The 23,898-nt window shown below is 51.9% G+C and overlaps 1 protein-coding gene and 1 non-coding gene across 4 annotated transcripts; one reads left to right on the forward strand and one right to left on the reverse strand.

Annotated features, from left to right (window-relative positions):
• Window positions 1-9,594: 9,594 nt before the first annotated feature.
• PNPLA5 (patatin like domain 5, triacylglycerol lipase) lies at window positions 9,595-21,573 on the reverse strand. 3 transcript variants are annotated; one of them, XM_074375667.1, is made up of 9 exons: window positions 21,234-21,573; window positions 20,592-20,821; window positions 18,921-18,986; window positions 18,421-18,630; window positions 17,209-17,269; window positions 15,971-16,144; window positions 13,773-13,905; window positions 11,407-11,523; window positions 9,595-10,770 (listed from the first exon to the last, which is right to left on the reverse strand). In XM_074375667.1, exons 1-9 carry the CDS (start codon window positions 21,424-21,426, stop codon window positions 10,686-10,688), a joined length of 1,269 nt encoding a protein of 422 aa, XP_074231768.1. In that variant the 5' UTR covers window positions 21,427-21,573; the 3' UTR covers window positions 9,595-10,685. The 3 variants fall into 3 exon arrangements, with proteins under 3 accessions (XP_074231768.1, XP_074231767.1, XP_074231769.1); XM_074375666.1 differs by having other exon boundaries at window positions 9,595-10,773; XM_074375668.1 differs by lacking the exon at window positions 18,921-18,986 and having other exon boundaries at window positions 9,595-10,773.
• A 1,295-nt stretch (window positions 21,574-22,868) lies between these two features.
• On the forward strand, window positions 22,869-22,995 carry LOC123618389 (small nucleolar RNA SNORA56). The gene has a single exon (XR_006726825.1). It is a non-coding gene; the product is annotated as a small nucleolar RNA SNORA56 (small nucleolar RNA).
• Window positions 22,996-23,898: the final 903 nt, after the last annotated feature.

A 23,898-nucleotide genomic window follows, 5' to 3' on the forward strand; every position in this document is an offset into this window, starting at 1 on the left:
GCACTGGTGGAGGTCCCGACCAGTGAGGCTGGCAAAAGCCTGGCCCTCTTGGACCTTACATTTGTAAATAACCAAGGTAATTTCGGGTAGTGACAGATGCTATGATGAACATGCTTACAGTATCCTGGTGGCAGAAAGGGGGGCGGTGTTAATTGCAGATTCCCAGGGCCAACTCCAGACCTCAAGATACCCAAGACTCTGGAGATGGTGCCTCTCAAATCTGCATTTTAAAAGTACTTCTTACGCAGAATACAAGTTAAGAACAACCGATTTCTATAGAGATTTTAGAACAACCTCTCCTCCTTTCACTCAAGAAACATAAACAGGCGTACGTCATTCTATTGCGCTTTGTAGAAGTGTTTGTTACAAATTGAAGTTTTGTGACAACCCTGCATCCTCAAATGATGGTTAGTAATTTTTAGCAATAAAATATTTGTTAGTAAAGTCATGAACATTGGGGGTTTTTTTAGAAGTAATGCTATTACACACTTAATAGACTACCTTATTATGTAAATATAACTTATATGCAGTGAGAAACAAACAAAAAAAAATAGTCGTGTGACTCACTTTATTGCAGTATTAACTTCATTACAGTGATCTGGAACCACTTCTGCAATATCTCTTAGGTATGCCAGTATTAAGCACCTACTGCATGCTGGGGAAACACAAAGATGAAAGCGATAAAGTCCTGATCTAATTCTCTGAGGTTTGGTGTCCGTGGCTGTGAAAGGGGAATGATAATCTCCACCCTACGTACTTATAGTTGGGAGGACAGAGATAATTACACTAGCAAGAATCCGGGGCAAAGCGGATAGGTGGGGCCTACTTGCTCTCTCTCCTTCCTCCTCTGGACTGAGACACCCACAGTCTGGCATGGGACACACACACGTGGGCTGAGAGGCATGAGCCATGTGTACACAGTGGGGCAGAGATAGAAGAGCATTAACCCTGATGGAGGAGGCTTGAGGATGTCTTTACAAAAATGAAACAGAACATTCCAAGCACCCAAGACATCATGAAGAACGATTGGGTAATGACACAAAGACAGGCAGCCAAATGCTGGAGGAACTGAGTGAGTGAGTAAGCTGATGTTTAGATGAGGTTCTCACTATGGAAGAAGACAAGGAAGAACCTTGTGGTTTTATATTGGAATCTAGGGTATTGACATGAAGTTTTTTTTTTAATATATCTATTTCTTATCTTTGCTGAAAAGGCCTTTAGGCCCTGTATTCCCCTAGGCACACCCAGTTCCCAGATCTTGGTTTCTAAATACTTCCCCACCAAAAGGAACTAGAGTTTCTTGGAGAAAAGGCTGACTCTGGGGCTAGGCAAAGAAAGTAAAAGATGAGCCTAAAATATCTTTGGGGACAAAAAAAAAAAAAGAAAGAAAGTGTTGAAAATGATGGGAATAGGTCCAAAGAACACAGGATCTAGCTTGAAAGACCAAATTAGGAAAAATTTGCACATATTAGACAAGAATTAGAGACAACTCCAATGTCCACCAACATTAGACTGGGTAAACTGTGATGCATTCATACAATGGAATTCTTACTACACAGTGATTTTTTTTAAAAAAAGAATTACTGGTATATGCAACAACATAGATGAATTTCACAGTCAAAATGAAGAACAAAAGAAGCCAAACACAAAAGGCAGTGTGTTGTATGATTCCATTCATATACAATTCAAGGACAAACAAAACTAATTTGTAGTCAGAGGTCAAAAAAATGTTTAATTTGGGGCAACGGGAGGGGGTTGACTGGGAATAGACATGAGTACCCTCCAGAATACTGGCATCACTAAGAGCATCTTAGTGATGGTTACATGATGTTATAGGCAGAATATAGATGTATATATAGATGCAGACACAGGGGAGTCAGAAGAGCCCTGCACTTGGGCTTTAAAGCTCTGTGGTCGCATCTTAAAATTCTTAATAACTTTATCTGTGCATTTGTGCTTCGTAAGTGAAGCCTGATGGATCAATGAAGCATGGGCTGAGGGCTTGGAGCCTTGACTCACGTGTGGTCCCACCTCCTGCCACCTTCCCAGGACAAGTTCTTGACTGTCCACTCCTCTGTCCTCTAGTGTCCCAACCTGTGACCATGGGGTCTGGAGATCAAACTTTAGAGAGTCAGATATGATGCTGACACCCTACAGCATCTCAGGGTGGGGCAGGATAGAAGCCATCCCTGTCTCTATCCTAGGCTGTCAGCATCTCAGTGCGTTTGGTAGATGAATCAACAAAGGTGAACTTCTCTCCCACAACCCATTCAGGTACCCATTTCTCTGGTGGGGATGTTGCAATACCCTTGGGGCAGCAGGTCAGTGGGAAGGAGTGATGCCCCGCTCCCAGTCAGGGCTTCATGGGTCTGCCTCAAAGCTGACAGGAGGAAATGGACAGCCAATGAGCTGCTCCATGAGTCGTGGAGTGGGTCCCCCAGCTCCGCTGAGGGTCTGCAGGTGCCCTGTGAATATCCCAGTTTTGGAGAGAGTGGCATTAAATAGAAAACTGAAAACACCATGACAGGTTGAGAGATTGTGGAAGAAGGTGAAAAGTTTTATATTTTAGTAACTTTAGTGACACTTTTTCCTCCTTTTAAACAAGAGGCCCTACATTTTAATCTTGCACTAGGACCTGCAAATTATGTCTTATATAAATGTATGTATAAAAAAGTTATTGAAGTATACTTAAGATTTGCATATGTATGCTATACCTAAATAATTTACTCTGTGTATGCACGTATGTATTTAAGCTAAAAGAAAATATTTTAAATGGTATATGTTAAAATTAATTAGGAAAGGAACTGTAGGAAAAAAGAGCTTATGATTCCATACTGAAACTAAGAAAAATGAATGAATTAATGAATGAATTAATAAGTGAATGAATGAATGAGGAGAGAAGAGAAAGCTCTTCTTTTCAGTAAAATGTCAACTAAGAAATACAGAATGAATGATAGAGTTATAAAATCACCATTTTGCAGCCATCATAATAATAATTAATCAGATAAGTATATCATTCGAAGCTAAAGCCATCAATGGGTGAAGATTTGTTGAGGAAAATGTATTTTTCCAGTCTCAGTGCATCTACTCCAGATCATTTATCAATTACAAAGGAAAAGGGATCACTTTATATTGAAGGAATCTGGCAGACACCATCTTAACCAAGTTATCAAAATAGACATCACCAGTTTACATGGCAAACTGACACCTGAGCCTCCTGATGTGATGTGAGGGACAAAGAATCACTTGTGTGGTTTTCCCACCGAAAATTCATATCCTGAATCTAATAATGAGGACAGAATACAAAACCAAAGTCAGGGGACAGTCAGTAAAACACCTGACCTGTACTCCTCAGAAATGTCAGTGTCGGGGGAAGGGTATAGCTAAAAGTGTCAGGGCGCATGCTTAGTATGCAGGAGGTCCTGGGTTCAATCCCCAGTACCTCCTCTAAAAATAAATAAATAAACCTAATTACCTCCCCTGGCCGAAAAAAACTTTAAAGAAAAATTTTAAACAAAAATTAAAAAACAAAAATAGACAAAATAGTAAAGTAAAAAATATATCAATGTCATGAAAGACCAAAAAAAAGTTGAAAGAACTGTTCTAGATAAAAGGAGACTAAATGTAATTGACAAGGATGTTCCTGGGACAATTTGCAACATGTGAATATGGGCTTTATATTAGCTAGTAATATTGTATCAATTTTAAATTCCATAAATTTTAAAACTGGACTATGGTTACGTAAAAGAATGCTTTTTCTTTTTTTTTAAACATTTTTTATTGATTTATAGTCATTTTACAATGTTGTGTCAAATTCCAGTGTAGAGCACAATTTTTCAGTTATACATGAACATACATATATTCATTGTCACATTTTTTTTCGCTGTGAGCTACCACAAGATCTTGTATATATTTCCCTGTGCTATACAGTGTAATCTTGTTTATCTAAAGAATGTTCTTTTTCCTAGGAGGTATGTGCTGAAGTATTTGGGGGTGTAGAATTATGATGTCTACAATCTGTTTTCAAATGATTCTACAAAAACCCCACAATTATAACATAAATGTGATTGCGTGTGTATACGTACATTGAAAGAGAAGGAAAATGTGGCAAATGTCACAATTGGTGAATGTAGCTGAGGGTGTATGTTCATTGTTGTATCAGTTCTCTATTAATGCTGTAACAAATTACCACAGATTCAGCTGCTGACAACATGAATTTATTCTTAGAGTTCTGTAGGTCATGCGTCTAATGCATTTGTCACTATGTTAAAATCAAGGTGTTGGCAAAGCTGTGTTCCCTTCTGGAGGCTCTAGTGATGAATCAATTTACTTGCCTTTTTCAGCCTCTAGAGGCCGCCCACATTCTTTAGCTCTTGGTCCCTTCCTCTATCTACAAAGCCAGCAATGCTGGGCTAGTCTTTTTCACAACGTATTACTCTGATACAGACTATTCTTCCTGCCTCTTTCACTTTTAAGGTCCCTTCTAATTACATTGGGTTTACCTGATAAATAACTCGGGGTAATCTATTTTACAGTTAGCTGATTAACAACCTTAATTCCATCTGCAACCTTAGTTCCCTCTGACATGTAACGTAACATATTTACAGGTTCTGGGGATTAGAACAATGACTTTTTCTGGAGGGTGGGGAGGTGGTATTCTGCCCACCACAGGTTATTACTTCTTATAACTGTTCCTTTGGTTTAATTTTTTCAGAATAGAAATCTAAAGAAAAACCTCTGTTAACATAGAAAATCCTGAGGACCCTACCAAAAAGGTACTAGAATTAGTAAATAAGTTTAGCAATGTCACAAGACACAAGGCCAACAAACAAAAATCAATTCTATTCCTACATACTAGCAAGAAACAATTGAAAATTGAAATTTATAAAATACCACTTGAAATAGCATCAGAAAACATTAAATGCTTAGGAATAAATCTAAGAAAATATGTGCAAGATTGTATAACAAAAGCTACAAAATACTGACAAGAGAAATTAAAGAAATTAAAGAAATAGATACCCTGTTCATCAGTTGGGAGACTGAACATCGTTAAGATGCCTGGTCTCCTAAAATTCATCTATAGAGTCTGTCCAATCCCAAGCAAAATCCCAAAGGGCTCTTTTGTAGAAGTGAGCTAGCTGGTTCTAAAATCTATACGGAAAGCCAAAGTAACTAGAAATAGTCAAAAACTACTTTGAAAAAGAATACCAAAGTTGAAAGACTCAAACTACCTGATTTGAAGACTTAGTATAAAGCTGTTTACCTTAAAACTATAAATCAAGACTGTGGGTTTGGCATAAGGATAGACATATAGATCAATGGGGTCAGGATAGAGAATCCAGAAACAGACAAAGACATATATGATCGATTCATTTTTGGAAAAAAAAAATCCTGAAAGAATAAGCAGCAGAATCTTCTTATGAGCCAAAACTGCCCACGGATTCTGATCTTCCCCATGGGTGGTAAACACCCCGTCTCTGGGGGTATGTAAGAGGCTGAATTGTCCTAAGTAACGTGGCTTCACTAGTTCTCCGCGCTCTGAGATCCCCGAGGCGGCGGCGAGGCAGGGCCGCGGCCGCGGGTCGCTGTCCACGGTGCTGAACGCGCCTAGCTCACCAGATCCTAATGCTCCCCCAATGCGAGACTCTCGGAAACCGCAGTACCCAGTGGCGCTGGTTTTGCTTTGCTTTGTGTTCTATCTTGATGCATATTTTCCTACTTGTATGTACTACCCAATTTTTAAGGTTACGTTCTCTTTTATTAAGGAAATGTCAAACATATACAAAATTAAAGAGACTAGCATAATGAACTTTTATGTGCTCATTACCCAATGTCGATTGTTACCAATTCAGATTTTATCATCTCTCACCTACTCCTCCCCACTCAGATTATTTTGAAGCAACTCATGTATTATATCGTTTCTTTCACAAACATTTCAGCATAAATCTCTAAAAGATAAGAATTCTTTGAAAACACATTCCCAATAAATTAACATGACTAAGAAGGAATGATTATTCCTTAACATCACCAAATACCCAGTTAGTGTGCATTCTCAGATCTATGGGTGGGGTGCAAAGCTCAGAGGGGTTGAGGTATCTGCCCGGGGATGCCTAGTGTAGCCAGGATTTAGTGCTGGGGCAGAGGTCGCCCCAGTAGCATCACGTGACCCTAGACACAGATCAGCCCATTCTAGCCTGCTTGCCACAGATGACATTAGGAAAGTCTGAGGCACAGGGTGCTGACTCAAGCAGGTGAACACACCCACAGGGTGTCCCCTGAGGACACCAGTGTCCAGGAACTACAGGGTCCAACCATATTTGTGCCCAGACAGGTCTAGTTCAAGACTGATATTTCTACAGAAGAGTCCTGAGAATCAGTATTTCAGCCCAGCATTCTAGTGTACAGACAGGATGGAACCACAGCCTGACCTGGCTTGAATGCTAACTCCACCAGGGACTGACTGTGGGACCTTGGACAAGGAACTTCACCTCTCTGAGCCTCAGATTCCTGGTCTGTTTAATTTGTCATGATCCACCCCCAATCTGCATTTGTGCCTGCAGTCCCCACTCATGGAATGACTTTCTGCCAACCTGAATTCTAGGTTTCCATTAAAATCCAGTTCAGAAACCCATTCTTCTGTGGCTCATCTCCTCCTGGAATCATCTCTCTTCCCTCTGACCACAGTGGTATTATCTATGTTACAGACTCAGAACAGAGCTGGAGGCCCCTTAGAAACCAGCTAGTCCAATTCTTGATTTTAAAGACAAGGAAATGAAGAATTGGTTGAGGAAAGAATTTGCCCAGTGTCATAGAGCAAGTGTACACCAAGGCTGTGTTGGTCTAGGGATCTTTCTGCTGCCTGGAGCACACACTTGGGCATTGCCAGGTCTACAGTTACCAGTAAACATGACCTCTCCATGCCTTAGTTTCCTCATCCATAAAATGGGGGAGAATAATGCCTACCTCCTAGGGCTGCTGTGAGAATTAGGTGAGATGATGGGCTTTGAAAACTGTAAAGCGGCATGCAGCTGTGAGGGTTAGATTTCCTATTACCCCCACAGAAATAGCAATAGAGGCTTGTGAGCTGCTGGGAGCAGGGCTCTGCCTCGGGCATCAGGACAGACTCAGCAGACAGTTGGCACTCAGAAAGCCAGGGTGGGGAGCCTGCAGCCAGCCCAGGAATGTGGTTCAAGAATGGGGCCATTGCTGTGCCAGGGCTCCAGGGCTCAGAGAGGCCCTTGGCTAGGACATGGGAAGAAAGAGGAGAGTGGTGGCCCCATGACTTTAGCACACTGATAGGACGCCATGGTGCAGGGTCCAAGAGGGCTCTGTTGTCACACAGGGCCAAGCCCCAATCTCAGCTTCTCTGAGCTTTGTCTGGACTAGTTCCCACCCAGGGTCAGAGTGAGGCCCAAAGGGGGCCCAGTGGTCCTCCTAGTCTGGTGCCTAACACAAAGCAGAAGTGTAGTTAATGCATTGTCACTCCCTGCTCCCCTCTTCTGAGCAGTAATCTCCACCATGTGACGTAGTCTGCAAGGAGCACTTAATTGTCTCCATATTCCGTGAGGTATGTGCTATTGTCTCCATTTTACACAGGGGAAAACTGAGGCTCTGGGAGAAGTAAAGGAATTTCCCTAAGTCACGTCAATACTGAGTTGCAGAAGTGGCACTCAAACCTGAGTTTAACCGAATTCAGATCCCAGGATCTCTCCTCCACTCTCAGGAGGACACAGGGGCGACACATCGGGGAGCTCTGACCTGGAGCAGCTCGTGGGCTGTCTGCTTTGTCAGCTGAGCCACCAGGAAGAACGTGGCCCTGCTGGTAGCCAGTGGCTCAGTGAAATCCACAGGGGCTGCTCAAACCAAGTTCATTCATTTGGAGGCCACAGTAATAGAGACAGCGCCCAGGAGGTGAGAGGTGAAGGGCAACTTAGGTCTGGTGCTGGTCCTATCATATTGAGGGCAGTGCTGGCCTCCATATGCTTAGAGGGCCCTGGACAAATGAGGAGTAAGGGGCTGGAGCTTGCTGAGCAGCGTGTCTGGGTTGGGGATGTCCCTGAGGAGTGGTTGTAAGGCACGGGCTGGTTGGTCACCATGGAGAAGAGCAGCCGCAGAGGGATCAGATCCCCACCTTTCTACCCCTGCCAGGCTGTCCCCAGGCAGAGCAGCAGGGTCCGTGGGCCCAGAGTGCTGAGCTGGGTTTAGTGGAAGAAAACCACAGGCAGTTGGATTTTAAAGCCACCTGAGAAAATGCTTAAGAATTAAACAAGAGAGAAAGCGGGAAAGTATATGTAAACGGTGAAATACGCTGAGGGAAGCTTGCCAACAGTCTCTGCAACTATCAAGCTGCAAACCGATGAACTTGACATGTAAGCCACATGTAATAAAGACCAAAGAGAAGTTTTCAGGCCAGAGAATTACAAGCAACTGAGATATTCAACCGAGAGAGCAGGACACATTTAACAGCATGCAGCTCAGGGAAGGAGAGGATGGTGGGAGTGGCCAATTCTCTCTCTGCCTGAGACACAAAACAAAGCAATGGGGCAAAGAGGAGCCCAGGGCAAGCCCCAAAGAACTGACAAGAGAGGGGGTGATGAGGGAGGCCTGATGGCCATGGGAATAGAGGCCTGTGTCCTTGGTAGGGGACAAAGGACGGGGAGCAAGAACATTCTCAGAGGCCTCCTGAGCCTCTAAATCCTTAACCTGGAGACTCACAAGGCCAGACCTCTGCTTTTCTGGCACAGGAAATCCGAAACCCAGCACCTGGGAGGAGGGACAGAGCATCCCAGCTCCGTGCAGAGAGGACCACAGGAGTCTGAAGATTACCTGACTCAAGGTAGGATAGCCCCCTTCCTGTTGCAAGGGACAATATCTGTGCCTGTGCCACCCAGCTGACACCAAGAGGGGTCAAAGGCCAGTTCAGTCCCAGCAGATCACGGAGACGGATGGGGAGCTGGAACACCTCCCGCACGTCCTCCCTCTCTGCCCCTCTCCTCTTCCTTTCTCCCCTTCGCCCCTCCCAAGGCCCTCCCAAACTCCACTCACTCGCTCATCACTCATCTTTTGGCTTCCCTGCTCTTGCCCCTCCAATGACTGCCCATCCAGACTCCTAATCACGTGGACAGCGCCCTCCACAATCCAGCCTCTGTCTATCCTGCAACTGCCTCGTCGCTCACAGTGCACCCGTGACTCCCGTGGCTCCAGCCACATCAGCTGCCCTGTTTCTTGAAGAGATCAACTTCATTCTCAACCCGGGGCCTTTGCACTTGCCATTGCCTCAGCTCACAAAACCCTTCCCTGGCCCTCGCCTCTCATCTCCAGTCTCACCTCAAATTCCACCTCCTCGGAGAGGCCTTGCCAGACCACCTGGTCGTTGCTTCCACCCTCCGCACCACTCCCCACCCCTGTCATTCTCAGCCCGCTGCTTCCCCCAGCACTGCCCTTCCTCTGGGCGGTCTTATTTTCAGTTTCCTGTTTACCGTTTAGCATCTGCTCCTGCACCCAAAACAGCATGTAAGTTTTGTTCACAGCTCTGTCCCCAGAGCTTGTAACTCACTAAGTATAAGTCAAATGAATGAATGAATGAATGAATGATTATGTCCGTCATTCACATATTTATTACTTTGCTCCTTTTCCTTTCACATCTGCCTCCATTTCTCCACCATCCCCATCCCTCCTCGGGCTGAGTGTCTCTTCAGGGCCTGGCCAGGGGCGCAGTGTGGGTTCTGCTTTGAGGGGAGGAAGAGCAGTGACTCCTAGGAGAGGGCAGAAGAGGTCTGGCGTCTCGGCATCCTCTGTGCCCGAGGGAGAGGGGGCTGGGTGGGGGAGAGGTGCTGCTACACCACAGACCTCCCTGAGGAACAAGGCAGGGCAGAGTTGAGGTGGTGGGAGCCAGGCCCTTTGGGCACCCCAACAGAGGCACACGTGGCTGGGACTCTGAAAATACTTTCATCCCTCTCTCCCCTCCCACCCTCCAACCTCCAGCCAAGGGTTCCTGGGGGTGGACCCAGTAAGAGGTGAGAGATCAAGGTTGCTGGAGTGAGGCAGACCATGGAGGTCAGGGTCACCCCCATGGGCTACCGTGGGACAGAGAAAGGATCAGAGGGGAGACACACCCCACCCCATCATTTCCATTTGCTCCCTGATCTAATATGAGCCTGTGGCCTTATCTCCGTCTTCTCTAAAGGGCTCTCTGCCAACAGCTCTACCACAGCCCCCAAACCCCTCATCTCAGAGGATGCTGCCCTGAGTTCCCTATATGGAGATTCCAGAACCAAGATGTGTGTCTCAGCTCCCGCCTTCCTTTCTCCCTCTGATGAGACAGGGACGGGGTGGCCTGGGCACACAGTAACCCAGGGGTGTACCAAGAGGATGTGCCTTACCCAGAAAAAAAGTACCTGGGCCTCAGGGGACTGGCTCTGGAGCAGAGGCTCCAGAGGGGCTCGGGGGGGGGGGCCTCTTCCAGCTCCTGGGAGCCACCTGCCCACATGGCCTGGAACAAGGGTCTCCGTCCTCCCTACCTCCCCACGGCTGACAACTCCGGTGCCTGCCCTGGGTTAGCGGCCAGGCTCTGAGCTCTGGAAGATTAGTCAGGACTCAAGGACCAGGGCAGATGTGAGCACAGGGCAAGGGCCACAAAAGGAGTCAGGAGAGGCCAGTCACTGCGCAGGCCCAGCTGGGTCCCCTCAGACCTGATGGGCGGATCTGGGCTCCTTGGTCAGGTCCGTGGGAGGAGCGGCCTCACGGTGGAGCGGGCTGGGAACCAGCAGCCTGCTGAGGAAGCAGAGCCGGTGAACACAGATTTTCAGAGCCTGGGGTTGGGGGAAGCCCTGGGTCACTTTGCTCCCAAACCCTGTAGTGAGGAAGGACTTGAGACCCTCGTCCTGGCTGGGCAGGATGGCAGGAAGGTTCTGGGACTGGCCACTCCCTGGGAGCGCTGTGCTGATTTCCTGGCTTAGCAAATGGTTGTCAGCTGTGGGAGTGGGTGTGGGAGGACCTCAGGAGTCTCCAGCCAAAAGGGAGGGCAGGTCAGGGAGAGGCAGGCAGCTCCAACCCAGACCCCACCCAGGGCATGTGGCAGGGGCTGGAAGGACGGCGAAGGTCTGGTGGGGATCTGACAGAGCAGGGAGACCTGTCATCCTCCGGGAGCTCAGGCTGTCTCTGTGAAGCGGGGGTGTGGTGACTCCCCAGAGACTGGCCGATGTGACTGGACGGCTCCTACACCCAGCCCCAGCACGGGTCTGGCCCACAGCAGGGACCAAACACCTGTGCTAGGGGCTGCACGGGTGCGCGGAACAGGACACTGATGATGTGGGCCGCCTGCCCAGGGTCCAGGGAATCAGCCAGTGCCTCCCCCTCCCAGCACAGCCTCTCCCACTCCGCCCCAGGCCCCTCGGCCCATCTCACCTGACCAGCCCGAGGAGCTGGTTCTTCGTCCTGGAACAGATGCTGAGGGCCAAGCTCCTCAGCATGGCCTGCATCCACCACAAGTCAGCCGGCACTTCGGGCAGCCACGCCACCAACCTGGACAGAGAGGCAGCAACAGCTTCGCCCGGCTAAGCCCAAGCGTGCAGCCCCACTGAGCCCACCCTCCCCATGGGTCCAGAGCCAGGCCGAGGTCCCTGCGCTGAGGCACCAGGACTAAAGGAAGGGGGTGGGGAGTAGGAAGCACCAGTGGTGCTGGCTCCATCGCACAGCGAGTCGGACACACGGACACCTCCAGAGGCATTGGGGGCGCAGGGAATGATCCCTGATGGACTGTGAACTTGATGGAGGCGGCCAGGCCCTTAGGGTCATTGGCCCCACAGGGCACAAGTGGAAAGCCTAGGGGTGGAAAGGGCGGGGCTTTGGGTTCAGGCTGGCTTGGTGCGCAGCCCAGCTCCCAGCTGTTCATCAGCTTTGTGACCTGGGCATGTCAGGGCCCCTCTCTGGGCCTCATTTTCCTCACCAGCCAAATGAGGACCATCACCTCACCAGCAGTTCCTAACCTCCTCCCTAACTCTGTCCCTTCCTCTCTCTCCTCCCCAGACCAGCCTGTCCTCCCCACTCCACACCCCTTCACCCACTCTCCTCTCAACAGCTAGCAACTTCCTAAAACTGACATTTGATCCTAGTCCTCTCTTGCTCAAAGCCCTCTTGTGGCTCCCCACGTGGGCCCCGCAGGACCAGCAGAGGCACGCATCACCCAATTACGGCCGAGGGAGTGCCTGGCCAGGCACCTTCTCAGATTCACTGGACACTGCAGGCTCCCCTCCCCACAATGTATTGCCCTTAGAAGGGCCTCCAAACCAGGGCCTCAAATTGGGCAAACAGTCCACAGGGTACAGTGTGACAAGCAAAACATAAACTGGACTGTCACCTCCCTTGTTCTGGACCTTCTGCCTCTATTATTGCAACCTACATATTGAGTATGTAAGTTATAGAAAACAGCAGATACAAATTTCCCTGTGGTCTGGGCAGGCCTCCTCATCAATGGTCATAAGTGGATTTTTTTTTTTTTGTAATTGAAAAGGCTGGTGTTTGCATAAAAGCTCAGCATAAGGACAATCCATGTCAGCAGAAAGTTCTCTCTGAGCTTTGGGTCACCAGCAATCTAGACAGCAGGGCTGACCTAGTCACTAACTCAGCATGGAGCAGGACAGAGACTTGTAGACTGTCACAGGCCTTCTTCTAGGGAATAGAGAATTTTGAAAAATACAGATCTCCCCATGACACTTGCCTGCCAAAACCTTCACTGCCTTCCTGCAACTGTCAGAACAAAGACCACACTCCTCACTTAACCACAGATCTCCTTGTGTCTAGCCCCTGCCAGCCTCCTCAGCCCCACCAGATACAGACAGCACTCCACATTTTGGTTCCAGCCACACTAACCTCCATTTCAGCTCCTCAAATGAGCCTTCCTCCCTTCTGCCTTTTGCCCCAGGACCTTTGCACATGCTGTTCCAACCATCTGAAATACTTTTCCATTCCTTCTTGGCCTAGTGGACTCTTACCCATCCTTCAGATTATAGCTCAAAAGTTGTCTCCTCTAAGCAGCCTTCCCTGACCAAAGAATCCCTCTTGTGAGCTGCCCTAGTTCACTGTCAATATAAACCTCTCCTAGGAATCCACAGCCAGTGTAGCCCTCTTTAGGTATCCCTAGGCACCGCTGGATTATCCAGGTGAATGTGTGGTGATGTGAGCTCCACGAGGCCAGGGACCAGGTCTGAGTCAGTGCTGCCTCCCAGCCCCCAGCTATGGCGTGGCCATTAGTAGGCCCTCAATAACTATTGGTGAATGAATGAACAAATGATGCAGTCATCAGCAGAGTCAGACTGCTTAGTGGGGGCCTAACCACAGCCAGTTTGCCCTGGAAAGGCCTCACTTTATAGAAAAGGAATCAGAGACCCAGAGAGGTCAAGAGAGGCCCGGGGCTCACAGACCAGCCCCTAGAGGTATCCTCTCGCAGCACATTTTCTCTGAGGCTCTGACAGGTGGAGCAATGGCCAAAGGTCCTAGAGACGGAAGGGGCCAGGCGCTGAGCAGGAGGCCCACTTCCGATGGGTGGATCCGAGGGATGGATCCCAGCAGCTGCTCCGCCTCCCCCTCAGACCCACCACCAAGTCTCCTCGAGGTCATGCCGCCAACATCAGGCAGCGCGAGGAGGCCAGCCAGGCTCTGCCCGCCCCCGTCCCCCGCCAGCATGTCAGCTGCCCTTCCTGCCACGGGCACAGGTCTCTGCCACAACCCTGGCCACAAGCCAGCCCTTCCCAGGACCCCCTGCCGGGCCTCACCTTCTGCTCCGGAAGTAGACATACTCAAAGGGCAGCGTGCAAGGCAGCAGCAGGTAGGTGAGCACCCGCCCGGGCCCTGACTGGCAGAGGGAGGCCCAGGGGCTGGGGTCCCTCATACACGCCTCCTTCAGTGCTGCAAGAGAAGCCATGGCATGGCCACCCAGCCCTCCAGCCACCCCCCTCACCGTCACCCTCAGGGAGGACAGCCCGAGCCCCTCTCTGCCTTCCACAGTCCACAGAGGACACCCCCCTCCACCCCACCCTGTCTACAGCGGGAGCAGCAGCATTGATGGAACCCCCACCCCCAGCCGGCAAGGGGCCAGGCTCTCAGCTCATGCTCCCTCATTATTGTCCCTTAAACGGCAGAGTGTGTCCCTTTCACAGATGAGCAGACTGAGGTTCAGAGTGGAGAAGTGACTTCCCAAAGACCATGGGCCAGAAGTGGCAGGGCCAGGATGGACTGTCAGGCTCCTCAACCTCCTCCCACCTCTCCCGCCCCCCTGGAAAGCCTGTTGTGGCCCCTAGGGTGGGACCAGTGGCCACACCATACCTCCCTTGATAACAGCGCCTCAGTATTATTACTAACTGCAGCAGCAGTAGCTGTGACCACAACGACCATTTCCCAAGCCCCCAGCCCCTTCACTGACCAGAGCGCAAGGGCCCGGCATCCTGGCCGGAGCAGAGCCAGAGCCTGAATCCCAGCCTCCAGACCATGGCTCAGCCACGCATACCCCACCAACCTCGACTCCGGGTCCCCAGGCAACACTGTGCCAAGACCCAGCTCCCCGCTACCTGTTCTGTGGCCTGGAACGAGTCCCTTCCCACCCCTAGGTTACCTCCTCTGAAAAATGGGGATGCTGACAGGGCAGACCTCCCTGGGGCAGGTGGGGATTAAGGGATGTCTGTAAGGGCGGGGCGGGAAGCAACTTCCTTCCCGCGGGGAGGGCATGCTGGCTGGGCCGTTGCCCTAGTGCCCCATCAGAGAGGTTCTTTGGCGCCCCCGTGTGGCTGCAGGGACACCGTCAGGGCTCCAGAGCCCCAAGCTTGTACTGCAGGGGCTCAGCACAGATCCAGGTCCATCTCTGTACGCCCTGTGTGGTCTCCTGTGCAGCTAGTGGTGCCCTCCTTATCCCTGCATCCATCCTATCACCCCCGCTCTGGCCTCGACCACCATCATCTCTCCTCCTGGCCTCCCACGTCTTCAGCCCATCCCCTCCCGGGTAGGTGCAATAAACTCTGGACCTAGAGTTCAGAGCAGTAGTGAACTCTGAAAAGGAGGGGTCATTCCCCCCACCACAGGTGCTTCCCATCTCTTTCCTCCTGCAGCTTTCCAGGCCAACTGCCCCACCCTCCCAGGCTCGCCAAGCCCAATCTCTGCTACCCCACCCCTCCCTCAACCACTATGCTGCAGCTACAGGGGCCTCCAAACTGCCCCATCAAACCCAGGACATTCACATGTGCCGTGTCCTGGGCCCAGATGCTCGCCTTTCTCTCTTTTGCCTGGCCAGCTCTACCTGTCAGGTCTCACTTAATGCTACTCAAATCCCACTCCCACCACCGAAACATGTACCTATGTGTCCCTGGGGTGGCAATTATGACATTCAGGTCACTGAGCAGAAGAGCAGACTAAACAGGTCACAGCAGAAGTTCTGGTTCTGCTAGTTGTTAGCTGTGTGACCTTGGGCAAGTCACTTAAGCTCTCTGTGCTGTGGTTTCCTCATCTGTACAATGGGGACAATTCAGTACCATCCTCAGAGTATTGTCAGGGGGATGAAATGAGTCCCCCTCCATCTGGAGAGTCCAGAACCCTCCATGTGGGCCTCTCCTGTGTCCCTCAGTACCCCCTACCCTTTCCTGGGCAGTGGGAAAAGACCTGGCTTCCCCAGGCACAGACTTGGCTTTCAATCCACGAGTTGCAGGCTTTGAGACCCTGGGGAGCCCCTACCCCTCTCTGAGCTTCAGTTTCCCCAGCAGGGAAATGGGGTCAGAAAAACACTCAGGCCCGCGGTGGTGGTCAACAGTGAAGGGGGCAACACATTCGAAGCCCCAGCCCCATTCCTGGCGCTCAGTTAATTGTCAGTAAATGAGTCCTGTCCTCTTCCAGGCCACCATCACTTTCAGGGCAGGGTCCCTGGCCCCAGGCCTCTGCGTGCAGGGTACCTGGTCGGCAAGCAAGCGCAGGAGGGAAGGGGCAGTACCAGCCTCCAGCTCTGGGGAGAGCTGCTCAAAGTTGGGCACATCTTTGACAAGCACGTTGGGCACTGCGCAGTTGAAAGACAGCTCTCCGTCGTGGCCAGCATCCTGGTTCCCGTCAGCTGGGGCCGGGGGCTCCTTAGACACCAAAGTCCACAGCACTGGCTCCTTAGTGAGTCCTGGGTCAGTGGGCGGAGGGGCACAGCAGGTCAGCCCATCTAGAGCGTCCCGGTCGCAGTGATTCCCCAGAGCTCCCGCTGCCTATACCATCTGCCCCTCGGTGCTCAGTCCCAGCCCTGGGGCCCTGTTAGCCCCAGGAGGGATGGACCCCTGGCTCATCCTGAAAGACCCCTTCCTGCCCTCCCCGTGCCCTGCTCTGCTCCCTGCTCCCTGTGCACTTTCTAGTGGTCAACACAACCCAGAGCCTGAAGACCCAGTCCAAGGTTCAAATCCTAGGGTCACCAGCGGCTAGCAATGTGAGCTAACCTCTCCACACAGCGGTTCCCCTCCCTGTGAAAGGGGGAAATTAAGACCTGCTTTATTTGGTCATCCTGAGAATGAGATGAGATAAATACATAAGGCTTAAGCCCAGGGCTGGACACACACTCTGGGCTCAGCACGTGCTTCCCATTGCTGTATGTTTGGGGCCCTAGTGCAGGGGTCAAGGGCATGGGTTCTGGAGCCAGATGGCTTGGGTTCAAATCTCAGCTCTACCACTTTGAAGAGCGTTACCCTGCGGGATGACATCCCAGCTAAGAAGAGCTCTCTGGCCCGCCCCTGCTCCTTGGAAACACGCTCGCACACAGACACAAACACACAGGCTCCTGTGGTTCTGCTGAGGTCTGCGCCCTTGAGGTGCTAGCTTCTGTTCCTTTCCGCTTGCTCAAACCCCGCTTATCTGTCCCGGCCTCCAGGAAGCCCTCCTTCACCACCCAAGCCACCAGGCTGGGTCAGGTGCCCCTGCTGGGCTCCCACAGCCCTGGGCATCCCTCCGTCTCCCTGGGGAGATGTCTTTCCCTGGGTCTGTCCCCGCCTCTCCCGAGCCAGGTGGTGGGCAGCTTGAGAGTAGGACGTGTGTGATTCCTCTCGGGGTCCCCAGCAGCCAGCTCAGGCCGAGCATAGAGCAGATGCCGAGGAGGAGAATCATGAGCTGAAGTCCCTAAAAACTCAAACAGCTGCAAGCAGGATCCACCTGGCACTCACGTGGAGGGTGATCCCTAGCTACTGGGGGTCTGCCACCTACCATGTTTCTCCAGGAACCTCAGGGCATCCAGGTAGCCTTGTCTGCAGTTGTCGGCCACTACCTGCCAACACACAGGTCGGGGGGGGGGGCTGGGGAAGGCCTGGACCTGACCCTGGAGCTGATGGTCACAGACCAGAGACTCATCGTCAACTGGAAGTGATCCCACTCTTGGGATCCCAGGCTATGCTTCCCAAGAGACTCCTCAGCAGGGCTCAAGGACCCTGGGAGGTCTCTGCTCAGTTTTGGCCAGAGAGGGCCACCGGGCTGCAGGTGGAACAAATCTGCTCCAACTGCCTCCCTCCCCGCAGCCTCATTCCTTCCCTCCGCTGAGACTCCCTGGCTGGGGGCTCTTGCTCCAGAACCCCCCTCTCTGGCCTCAATTCTCTCCTCTGGAAAAATGGGGTAACAGGCCTGGCTGGGGATGCCTGGGATCTTACCTGCTTCCCTACAGATCAATAATGGGGGTTCCCTTTGCCCTTTGATGTTCATTTCCAGGACCAGCCTGGGATGGCAGAGGAACACAGAGACCCACACCTGCCTGTCTCAGTCAGGGCCCCACTAGTGGGGAAAAGGCACCTGCAGGTCAGGACAGCACTCTGACTTCCTTTGCTGTGTGACCTCGGGATGGCCACCCACCTTCCTGAGAACCTCGGCTTCCTTGTCTATAAAATGAGGCTGAAATTTTCTGTTTACCCCGTGGGTATAGGGAGGATCAGCTTAAATGAACAGGGCCTTGTTTCATAAGTTACAAAATGCTATGCAATCAGAAGAGGTGTGAAGGAATTGGGGAGGGCCAGGGAGTGGCTGAGGTGGAGGAGTGCGGGATGACGATAAACTGTGGTCCAATCACCCATTTCCCAGAGACAACAAGGAGCAAAGAGCAGGGAGCGCGGGTTGCTTGTCCATCTCTTCCTGTGCGTGCACCTTGACGCCACTCAGAGGGTCAACTGGGCCACGGTCTAGGGCAGCAATTAAGAGCATGGGTCTGGGCTGGCTGAGGATCTGAAGCCTGCTTTGCTGCTTCCAGGCTGGGTGACTTTGAAAAAGCTGCTTAACCTCTCTGAGACTTGGTGTCCCCCCCTGAGAAACGAAGATGATAACGGTACCTTGTCACAGAGTCTGACCCAGAGGGCCACCAGCCTGACTCATGGGGCACTTGATCGTGGCCAAGCCTCTAACACCTTCAAGGCCAGGCACGGGGACAAGACTCACCTCGGGGCTCAAGGGTATGAGGGAGGAGAGGCCCAGGTAGAAGTTCTGGGTGCAGATCTGGAAGCTGACATTGAAGATGTTCAGCTCATGCATGCTGGCCGAGGTGCTCTGGGGACAGATGTCCACTGTCCCGTGGAAGGGTGACACGGTGATGACAGATGGGGAGTCCGCAAAAGGCAAGTTATTGCTGAACCCACCGTCGATGTAGCGCTGCAAATCAGGCAGCCGTGATGCCCTTAGGGTGTCCTCCACACCCACGCTGCCAGGAAGCCACCCCCGAAGACGGGCTGCAGCCGATCACCTCTAGCTGCCCCCGAGCCAGTAGGTCCACCCCAACCCAGGGTGCTCTGAGCACTCCCCGGAATAGGGGAGGGCCTGGCACACAGTAAGGGCACAAGGAGCACTGTTTCCTCCAGCCACGTACCTCTCAACGGTAGGTACCCGGGCAGCCCAGAGCACAAGGCAGCGGCCCGGTCACTAAGCGCCCGACGCGTACTTACCTCCCCTCTGAACATAGGGGGAATGGTCCCACAGTAGAAAGGGACGTACAAGGAGCAGATCACAGCCTGGGAGGACAGGTCAGTGGAAACACAATTATTCACACTCCTCGTGTTCAGAACCTGCTCTGGGCTCGGCGTTCAATCCCAGAGCAGCCCGCAAGGCGGGTTGTCATGAGTGCTGTCTCTGGACAGCCGCTGGGATTTTTTCTCCAAAGGACAGACAGGCACCAAGTACCATTTCCCCTTCATCCACCTGCCAGGAATTCTCCACCGAGAATCTAGGTATGTCTCCCACAGTGTGTTCCCTCCAACCATTCCAACCAGGTACACCTCAAACAGGAAACCCTGATTCTTTCCCTTTTTGGAAAATACTGTCTACTCTTCCCAGTAGAGGCTCTGACAAGTCCTGCAGTGGAGAAGATGCTGGAGAATTCTCTTTTGTGGGGAGAGTCGTCGAACTGTGCTTTGCAGGATGTTTAGCAGCATCCCTGGCCTCAACCCATGAGGTGCCAGTATCTTGTGCACATGCACACACACACACAGAGTTGTGACAGCCAAAAATGTCTCCAATGTTGTTAAATGTCCCCAGGGAGAAAAAAAAATCATCCCTGGTTCAGAACCACTGACTTAGAGCTTACCAGACCCATCGAACGTGGAGCCTTGTCTCAAGGGGCACTTGGAGACATCCCTCTAACCCTTCCTGGGAGATGTAGAAGCCATCTCAGCTCTGACCAGATGGAGGTGCAGAGCCCCGAGCCCATAGGCTGATCATCCTAGTGGCAGCGGCTAATGGTTACTGAGCACCTAGGTGCCAGGCCAGGTACTATGTGCAGTACAGGCCCGGATGCTGGGATGCACTTTGGGGTCCCCAGTTGGCTTCCTCAGGAGCCCACCGCAAGGGACTGGCCCATTCCCTGCACACACTGAGAATACCAGTCAGCCCACACTCAGAGACAGTCCTTGAGCCAGGGGAAGCACAGCCCTCCTGGCCTTACAGGGTCAGGACCTGTCGCTCGACCTGTCTGAGCTCTCCAGGGGACCCATTCCCTACATGGCCCTCCTGAGCATCCCCATGGTCTGCCCCTGGCCTCTCCCTGACCACGTGGCTCTCTGTCATATCCCCGTTTGATTCCAATGCTGGGTTGTTTCTTACTTTGTTACTAGAAGATGTGGTCAGTTTCTGCGCCCAAACATGTTTGAATAGAAGTCGCAAGATGACAGAGATTTTCATCTGCGTCATTCCTGTTGAGTCACTTGGAATGTGCTTGCAATGGTGACTGGCACATAATAGATACTCAATAAATGTTTGCCCACTGTGTCAAAACGCGCCTGGAGACCTGGATGGGGTGGGGCTGGGCAGGCACCCCTCTGGGAAAAGCAGCCCTTTCGGGGACCCTGTATAAACAAGCCTGGCTTTGAGGTCTCCCCAGCCATACCCTTCCTTCTGTGTGTAGCCCAGGGGCCTCCCCACAGCAGGCTAGGGAGTCCTACTCCCCTTCCCACTCTTCTGTGCATCTCAACGTCCTCATTTGTGAACAAACTGAGCTTCCATCCCCGCCCCTCAAGAGCCCCAGAGAAGTGTCTGCCTCTGAAAAGCTCCTGTAAGTCACTCTGGTAGGAGATGGAGGCCACCCACCTGCCGCCAGGCCCTGAGTCCCTCCACTTGCTCACCTGGATGACCTCATCTCGGGTGGCGAAGTCAGTGACGATGCAGTTCTGGCCATCGGGCCAGTGGGTTATCGAGATGCCCAGCCGCTGGGACGCCAGGATGTGGATGTCCGCGGGCAGATTGTCTTGCAGCTCCTGCCGGATGTACTCAATGGGCGCGAAGGCGGGGTGGAAGACGCCCAGGCTCAGCTGCTCCACGTGCTTGATCATGCCCAGAAGGCTGGAGCAGAAGTCTGCAGTGCGTGGAGGGGAGAGGGCCCTCAGCCACATAGGACACCTGCCCATACCATACCCTTCCCAAACGCTTAACCTCCCTCCTGGGGCGATGGGAGTGGAGGGTCTTCCCCTCTCCAGCTCAGAATTTCTGTGCCCAGCCCTGTGTTCAAATGCTCTGTCCACCTCTTGACCTTGGGAACACTGTTCCCAGCTCTGAGCCTCGGGTCCGTCCTCTGCGAAACGGGGGTGACTCAGTCCCGAGATTAAACGGGAGCGTGCCGGCTGGAGCGGCCGCAGGGCACCACGCCGGGCACGAGGCTCTGAGGCACCCCTCTCCGTGCCCACCCTCTCGGGTCAGAATCAGCCACGACTCGCGCCGTTGAGCCGACACCGCCCCGCGCCCCAGGTCCACGCGGCTCCCGGACGCACAGGCCGACTTGCCGCCGACGACGCTGAGGGCGCCGAGCGCCCCGGACGAGGAGCCGTAGAAGCGGCCGGCGCCCTGCAGGAGGCGCGGGGCGCGCTGGCGCAGGCACTGGGTCACTCCCACGTAGTAGAGCCCCTGGAAGCCGGCGCCCGAGAAGGACAGGCTCCAGCTGCCCTCCTTCTCAAAGCTGCGCATGGCGGCGGGGCTCGGCAGGGATGGGGTCGGAAGAGGGCCGGGAGGGGTTTCGGCGGCGGGTGGGGCGGGAACCGGGTGCGGGTGCCACACGGGGAAGCCCCAGAGTACGGAGCTCGGGCTGCGGCGGGAGATGAAGCTCGGGTGCGCGCCCGGGCCCCGCCCCGCGGGCCGTCGGCGCTGCGTCAGCCGCGCACCAGCCAATGAGGTCCTGGAGCCCCGACCCCCATCCCCAGGGGTGCATCAGGTGTGCCCTGAGGCACAGGCTCGCTGCGGGCGCCTCGCCGCCCTCTGCGGGGAGCAGCGCTTCTCGGAGAATTCTGGAAGACGGAACATCTTCTTATGCCAGAAAGCAAGGAAGTGCTCAAGAAACAATGGGACAGAGACTTGTCCACATCCTAGTAACACTTAGAACCTGCTAATATGTTTTCTTACGTGTCAAAAGGGTCTTTGCAGATGTGATTCAGTTAAAGACCTTAAAGCAGGACTATTATTCTGGATTACCTGCGTGGGTCTGATGTAGTCACAGGGCTCCTTAGACGATGGAAGAGGGTGACAGAAGAGTCAGAGGGAGATATAAAGATACTGTGGTGCTGATGGAGGAAGGGGCCATGAGCCGCAGAATGGGCAGCCCCTAAAAGGCAAGGAGGTGGATTTTCCTCTAGAGCCCTCAGAAGGAACAGAGCCTGGCTAACGCTTTGATTTTAACCCAGTGAAACCGATTTTGGATTTCTGACCTCCCACACTGTAAAATAATAAATTTGTGTCTTTCCTGGGCGGTGAAGTCTGTGGTAACTTGTCCCAGCGGCAGTAGGAAACTGATACACACTGCCTCTGAAGCACTTTTGACAAAAATGCATAACCTGAACGTAATCTTGAGGAAACATAACTTAAATGCAAATTAAGGACCATCCTACTCAATAACTTGCCTGTAGTCTTTAAAAAAAAAGTTAAGATTATGAAAGACAAAGAAAAGCAGATTAATGATGCATGGCAACTGAGCAATACTCAGTCCTGGATTCCCTTCTGGCCGGGAGGAGAAACAGCCCTAAGTGACATCATGGGGACAATTGGCAGAATCTCAATATGAACTGTGAATTAAATCACAGTGCTGCATTCATGTTATGTTTACCAATTTTGAAAATTGTACTGTGAATACCTAAGAAAAAGTCTTTGTTCCTAGGAAATTTACCAAGATATTTAGAAGTAAAGAGGCATGGTGTCAGTGGCCTAATTTCAATGGTTCAGGGGGAAAAAAAATCTCTCTCTCTAGAGATCTTATATCCACATCTACTTATCTATATGTCTATTATCCAGAGAGAGAGAGAGAGAGCAACTGTGCCAGATGTTACTGAGTAAGGGGGACATGAGAACTCTTTTTTTGTACAATTCTTGCAACTTCTCTGAAAATGTGAGATCACATCAAAATGAAAAAAAGAAAAAGACAGCAGACAGTTATCCCTTTTCTGGTCTGGCTTGGTAGACTCCAGAGGGAGTCCGTCTTCAGCGTTAAATGGTGAGCTCTTTCCAGCATCAGTGTTTGGAAGGTGGCTTTAGATCTGCCAGAGACCACGGATTCACCGAGGGTAGAGCTTTCATTACCTCTTTCAGGTGTTCTGCAGAGAGGTGGTTGCTGAGGCAGTAACCGCCCCAAAGTGGGATCTAGAGGGTGAGAATGAAAGTGCGGAGACCTCTCCACTGGCTCCCTAGTTGAGCAAGAAGGAAAAGGAGGAGGAGGAGGAGAATGTGGAGAAAGACTGGAGGGAGGGGGAGGGGGAGGACCAGAAGGCCACGGCCGTTCTAGAAAGCACGGGTGGGCTGGGAGATGGGGACAAGGACACCACCAAAAAGAAGAGGAGTTGGAAGTGGAGAAGCACTTTCTGAGCCATGAAGGCAGCTTGAAGCAGTGTGTCCTCCACCTGCTGAAGGAATGGGACATAGGTGACGGAAAGGGCAGGTGGTGGCTGCTCTGTGAGCCTTGGGCAATGTTACCTGGTGTGTTCACTCCACCTTCCCCTATTTTGAGAACATGGGTGGTGAAGGAGGTGGATTTGACACCACTGACTCCTCTGCTTGTGCAAGTTGGGAAGCCTGGGCTTCGGGCCCAGCACTGCATGGCCACCAGCTATACCATCAACCTGCTTCCCAAAGCCCCACCCACAACTGAAAAAAACCCTGCAGGAATGAAGTCTGCTCCATGAAATGGTGGAACTGAGCCACACTGTTCACTGGTGGAGTACCCTGGTCTACTCCAATGTCACCCGTACTTCCCCTTTGGGTACAGGCCTGGCAAGGACTCGCAGCGCCCATGGTGTCCTTGGGCCTGGCCCCTCCTTTTTCACTCCCAGCAGCTTGTGCCAACAGCCCCCATCGTGTAAGACCATCTGGAGGCTTGTGTTTGTGCCAGAAGCCAAACCGTTCCAGTTCCTCAGGTGGTGGTGGTGACCCTCACCCTCTTCTGAAGGATAAGATCAC

This window comes from Camelus bactrianus, chromosome 12, assembly GCF_048773025.1.
Source record: "Camelus bactrianus isolate YW-2024 breed Bactrian camel chromosome 12, ASM4877302v1, whole genome shotgun sequence".
Lineage (NCBI taxonomy): Eukaryota > Metazoa > Chordata > Mammalia > Artiodactyla > Camelidae > Camelus > Camelus bactrianus.

Coding starts and splice junctions, on each gene's coding strand:
- PNPLA5 (XM_074375666.1), bottom strand. CDS start 21,426: ATGCGCAGCTTTGAGAAGGAGGGCAGCTGGAGCCTGTCCTTCTCGGGC. Junction 16,145..17,208: donor GAGGTTCCTGGAGAAACATG/GTAGGTGGCAGA, acceptor CCACTGACCCAG/GACTCACTAAGGAGCCAGTG. Junction 11,524..13,772: donor GTCTACTTCCGGAGCAGAAG/GTGAGGCCCGGC, acceptor CTCTCTGTCCAG/GTTGGTGGCGTGGCTGCCCG.